This window comes from Morus notabilis, unplaced genomic scaffold (assembly GCF_000414095.1).
Source record: "Morus notabilis unplaced genomic scaffold, ASM41409v2 Scaffold977, whole genome shotgun sequence".
Classification (NCBI taxonomy): Eukaryota; Viridiplantae; Streptophyta; class Magnoliopsida; order Rosales; family Moraceae; genus Morus; species Morus notabilis.
The window spans coordinates 232,852-237,976 of NW_010356730.1; the positions used below are offsets into that span (position 1 = coordinate 232,852).

General features: G+C 31.5%; 1 protein-coding gene across 1 annotated transcript; it reads left to right on the forward strand.

Moving 5' to 3' along the window:
• Positions 1-2,394: 2,394 nt before the first annotated feature.
• On the forward strand, positions 2,395-4,808 carry LOC21393231 (eukaryotic translation initiation factor 5A). Its single transcript, XM_024161247.1, has 5 exons — positions 2,395-2,642; positions 3,321-3,443; positions 3,569-3,625; positions 3,959-4,033; positions 4,414-4,808. The coding sequence occupies exons 1-5, from the start codon at positions 2,520-2,522 to the stop codon at positions 4,516-4,518; spliced, it is 483 nt and encodes a 160-aa protein (XP_024017015.1). The 5' UTR covers positions 2,395-2,519; the 3' UTR covers positions 4,519-4,808.
• Positions 4,809-5,125: the final 317 nt, after the last annotated feature.

Genomic DNA, 5,125 nt, shown 5'->3' on the forward strand with positions numbered 1-5,125 from the left:
TTGATAATTAGACTTTAAAGTCTAATTTGAATAGAGTATGGAATGACTCATTATTAAATTCTGAAAAATTAGTTACCAACATTTAAAACTATTCAAGGGATAGCAATGTAAATTTCAAAACAATCCTTTTTAAAGGGGAAAGATTCTTTTCATGATAATTATAACTGAGAATCTTTTACTAATCTCATATTAATTAATACTAACCACCAGATTTGATTAATTAATCGCAATTAATTTAACCGGATGTTACAAGGCTAGAGTGAAAACCTCGACCCGTTGCTTATATGGAAGCAAGAACCTTGGTATAGTGAAGACACCACAATCAATGATGGAAGAATTGATTGATAAGTCAAGAACGAACGCCACGGAGAATCTGATAAGTTCAAGAAGTTCTTAAAGAACTAAAGAGAATGCTCAAACTTTTTGCTAAAAAAAAATTCATCTGACGATTAACTCTTGAACACGCCTATTTAATAGGCTGAATTACATAAATTCAAATTTTGGTCAAACTCTATCCTAAAGAAAAGAAATTTATCCTTTTGGATAAATATGCCTTATTTAACTTCTAAACAAACTCTGAATCTAAAAAGAAACTAAGGATAACTATTAAATAGTGACTAAAGATAACTATCAAATTATTGATCTTGATCCTCATGACTTGGTGAATAGATAACGCGTGAATAGTAACACGTGAACAGTGCACACGCCAACTCCTAATGGTACTTATCTGAAATTACTTTGATAACTTGGACCAATCTTGGCTCACCATTAGTAGTGACCACAAATACTTCTCTTTTTTGGACCTCTTAGATTAATACATTAAGTGCCTCATTGAAACGTTTAGCCCGAGCTCTTGTGACTGGTCCTACCGGAACTTGGAGCGGATCTTGGTTCCATGTGTTAGTCCTAACCGTGCTCCCATCACTTGAAGTAGTCATGTCATGATTTGTATCACAATCTCTCTCTTGTTCTCTCACCAAGAATTCAATCTCTAGATAATTACACAATATCTTGCTATGAATTTTTTTTAAGAACAAATAAAACTTAATGACTCAGCCTATTTATAATACAAATACAATAGACTAACTAAAGGACTTAATCAGAGTTAGACTTCTAATGGCTCATGGTTACTTATATATAAGTCAGTTATAATAGATTTGGCTGCAGTCCTAATATGTTACTAACTTATTTAAGAATTAATCTTATCAAGATAGAATTATTTTATTAACACAACTTATTTATTTAACTGTGATTTCTCAATCCGAATCTTACTGTCTCTTGCCTACTTCGATTTTATGTAAGTAAATATGCCAAGAATGTGAAACTCTACAAGTCATGTACAAATTTGGGATATAATTAGCACATTGTCATGCATGTGGTATGCGGTGATCTAAGCATTAGTAAAGATTAAACCTTAAAAGTTTTTTTTTTTTTTTTTTTAAAAGAGTAGGGAATAAAATTATTTGGGCAATTTTATTAATTTTTTAGCGTTCTTATTTTATTCCCAAAAAAATTCTACAAATTAAAAAAAAAAAAAAAAAAGGGGGAGAGGTTGAAACGTCAATAGAGAATTTCCATAGAAGAATAAGTTTTTTGTTCCTTGGGCATCAGATGCTTAACCCAACACAACATTTTTTCAAAAGAGAAGAATTTGCATCGTCTAAAGTGAGTATCTAACATCTTTTATCGTGATTAACTAGTTAGAATCACACGTTTTAGATTTAGATATAAATATCAACCAAAAAGAGAGAACAATTTAAAAAAGATAATAAAAAGTTTACTTTTCTGGTTTTTATTAAACGAAAACAACATTTAAAATGTTAGATAAGATCAAACAACTTTGTTTCCAAATTCCAACCCTTTAGCCGAAAAAAAAAAAAGTTTTTGATTCCATCCGCATCCTTATGAATTAATTCAACTTCTAAAAAAAATGACGATACATACATCCACTTTTATTGATTATTAATATTACGGAAAATTTTGGGGAAAAACTGTGAAGAAAAAGTTATAAATATAAAACAAAAACTTCATTTTAGAGAAATCATATTGTAAAGTTTTAAAAAGAAATAATTGACACTCTTTAGAGAAAATATTGACACTTAATATATAAGATCATCTCATTGATTTTTACCTGAGTAGTCAATTTTTTCATTAGTGTATATAATTAATAATACTAATTAACGTGATAATTCAATAATCATATATTAATAGAAAACTAACAACTTAGATATCATATTAGTTGGAATTTAACAATATATATATATATATTTTGGATTTTGGTTACAGAAAATCCTTATTATCTGATAAGTTAAATACGATAAGATTTAAAGTGGAGAGAGAGTGAATATATCCGACGGTTACGATTTGATCACTAATAAATTAAAGAATATCAACCTCAGAAAACAAAGTAGAAGAAGAAGAAGAAGAAAGAAAAGGAATAAAAAGACAGCGAAGTCTTCTTTCGTCCACGTTCCTTTTTTTTAGGAGAGAGAGAGAGGAGAGAGGAGAGAGAGAGAGAAATGTCGGACGAGGAGCACCATTTCGACGCGAAGGCGGACGCGGGAGCGTCGAAGACGTACCCTCAGCAAGCTGGCGCCATTCGCAAGAATGGCTACATCGTCATCAAGTCCAGGCCTTGCAAGGTCTCTCTCTCTCTCTCTTCACGTTTCCGAGTTTGTATTCTGAGATTTCAACTGGGCTGTCGATGTTTATATCATATTTTAATTGAGTATATATATATATATATAAATATATACGCACACACACACGGACACACATATATATACACTCACCCAAGCATGTGTTTATTGTTTTGCATGTGGGGTTTTGCTTTTGAAGCCTGTGCAGGAAGCTTAGTTTCTTGGTCAGAATTTTCTTAATTGATTAGTCGTATTTTTCCTTTTCGGTGCAAAATTTGACACTACAAACTAACAAAATTGTCTATTAAGTCCATTATTGTTGTTAATTTGCCATGCTTAAATTTCCAAGTGGTAGCAATTAGGATTCTTCATAGCTAATTATGCGTTGTTTTCCTTCGCCTTGTTTTTAAATTTGCCATTTTAGTGTATGAACATGATTCTTTGTTCAAGTTTAAATCTACGTAGTAGCTGTGAATGTTGTCCATGAATCTGAAGATTATAAACCCTTCTTTTTTTCATTAGAAAGAAATTTTATGATTCTATCTTTCAGAACTTTTATTCCTTTTATAGTTAATTTGTTAAGTGTTTGTTTCTAGCAAGAAAATATAAAATTCTCAAATCAAAGAGCTTGATTATCCAAAATGATTATGAAAACGGTTTATTGTGGCATTATTTGAACAGGTTGTTGAAGTTTCCACCTCAAAAACTGGAAAGCATGGTCATGCGAAGTGCCACTTTGTGGGAATTGATATATTCAATGGGAAAAAACTTGAAGATATTGTTCCTTCATCCCACAACTGTGATGTAAGGCCATTTTTTTCTTTTCTTCTTTCACCTTTATGCGGACCTTTTCTTTCAAGTTTTTTTTTTTTTTTTTTTTTTTTTTTTTTTTTTTGGTTTTCAATTTTGTTCCTCATTGTTATTTGCAGGTTCCTCATGTCAATCGTACCGACTATCAGCTGATTGATATCTCCGAAGATGGTTTTGTAAGTTATCGAATCGAATTCGATTGACATGAAAAAAGTGGCTGCAGGGAATTCTGTTACTTGCTGATTCCATAAGAAAGAATGAATAATGTCATGTTCCTGTTAAAGTTAGAAATTCTTATGTCTGTATGAGTCCAAATTGCGAAACAAACTAAACCCAAATACTTTTGGTATGTATCATACAACCCAAATCTCAGCCAGATGATGAGAAACTATAAAAAAAAAAAAAAAAAAAAAAAAAAAAAAAAAAAAAAAAAAAAGAGAAATCAGCTTTTAGCTGAAAAAATTTCTTGTTTTCTATTTATAAACCAACTACGGTTTTGTGTCTTGTAGGTGAGTCTTCTAACTGAGAATGGAAACACCAAGGATGATCTGAGGCTTCCCACCGATGACAGTCTGCTTAGCCAGGTACTTCACTTGGGGAAGTTTTCATGTAACTAAACTTGTTCATGCATAAAACGTTAATCTTTTCTTGACCTGTATTTTAGGCAAAGGCTACAATCCTTCACGAATCCAACACCATAACATAAAAATGTGATGTGTGACATGATATTTGTTCATTTTGGAAGGTGAAAAATCAAGAAACTTATGGCAGACCAATGTTAGGCCTTTACAACTTCATTGTTAAATAAAATAAACGTCACGTTGCACCTCTTATTTCTACGTATTACGGTGTTAGACGGTCATTTGCAAAGGACCATAGAAACACCCCTGTATTGCATTTTATTATAGTATATTTGGTTCTTGACTATTGATTGAAATTCTTTTATTTGTGTTTGTGTGTATAGATTAAAGACGGGTTTGCCGAAGGAAAGGAACTTGTGGTGTCAGTCATGTCTGCAATGGGAGAGGAGCAGATCTGTTCCGTCAAGGAAATTGGTCCTAAGAATTAAATATGATGCTTTAGCACTAGCTATTGCTGATGAGGAAACAAACCTTTTTTTTTTTTTTTAAACCTTTCTCTTTAATGTTGCTAACAGAAAGGTTTATCAGCCATATATGATAAGAAGTGTTTGTGTGCAATAAACCTTGGTCTAGCTGTATAATTCACAGGCTTGTTATAATAGTACGCCTGGGAAGGAATTTGTTGGGGCTTGTTGTGATCCCTTACCAAGGGAACTTTACATTTTCAAGGATAAATACATAAACTTTCCCTTTGGACTCTTGTCCAAGGTTTACATTTTAAACCTTGTAATCTCCTTTTTTTTTTCTTCTTCTTCTTGGTGCATACATTTTACAGCCTGTAATGATTAATGACTAATGTGCATCAAAGGGTTATGAGTCGAACATGCAAAACAAAACAAAAAAACAAAAAAACAAAAAAAAAAGTTTATGTCGTTTGTGCAGAAAATGACACCTAGTTGTCTACTCTAACCCAAAAATAATTTGTCGTCTCCTGTGAAAGCTTTTTTTTTTTTTTTTTTTTTTTTTTTTTTTTAAAATTTACCATCCATTTATTATAAAACGACATGTCGTTCAATTTAGTAAACGTACAAATAT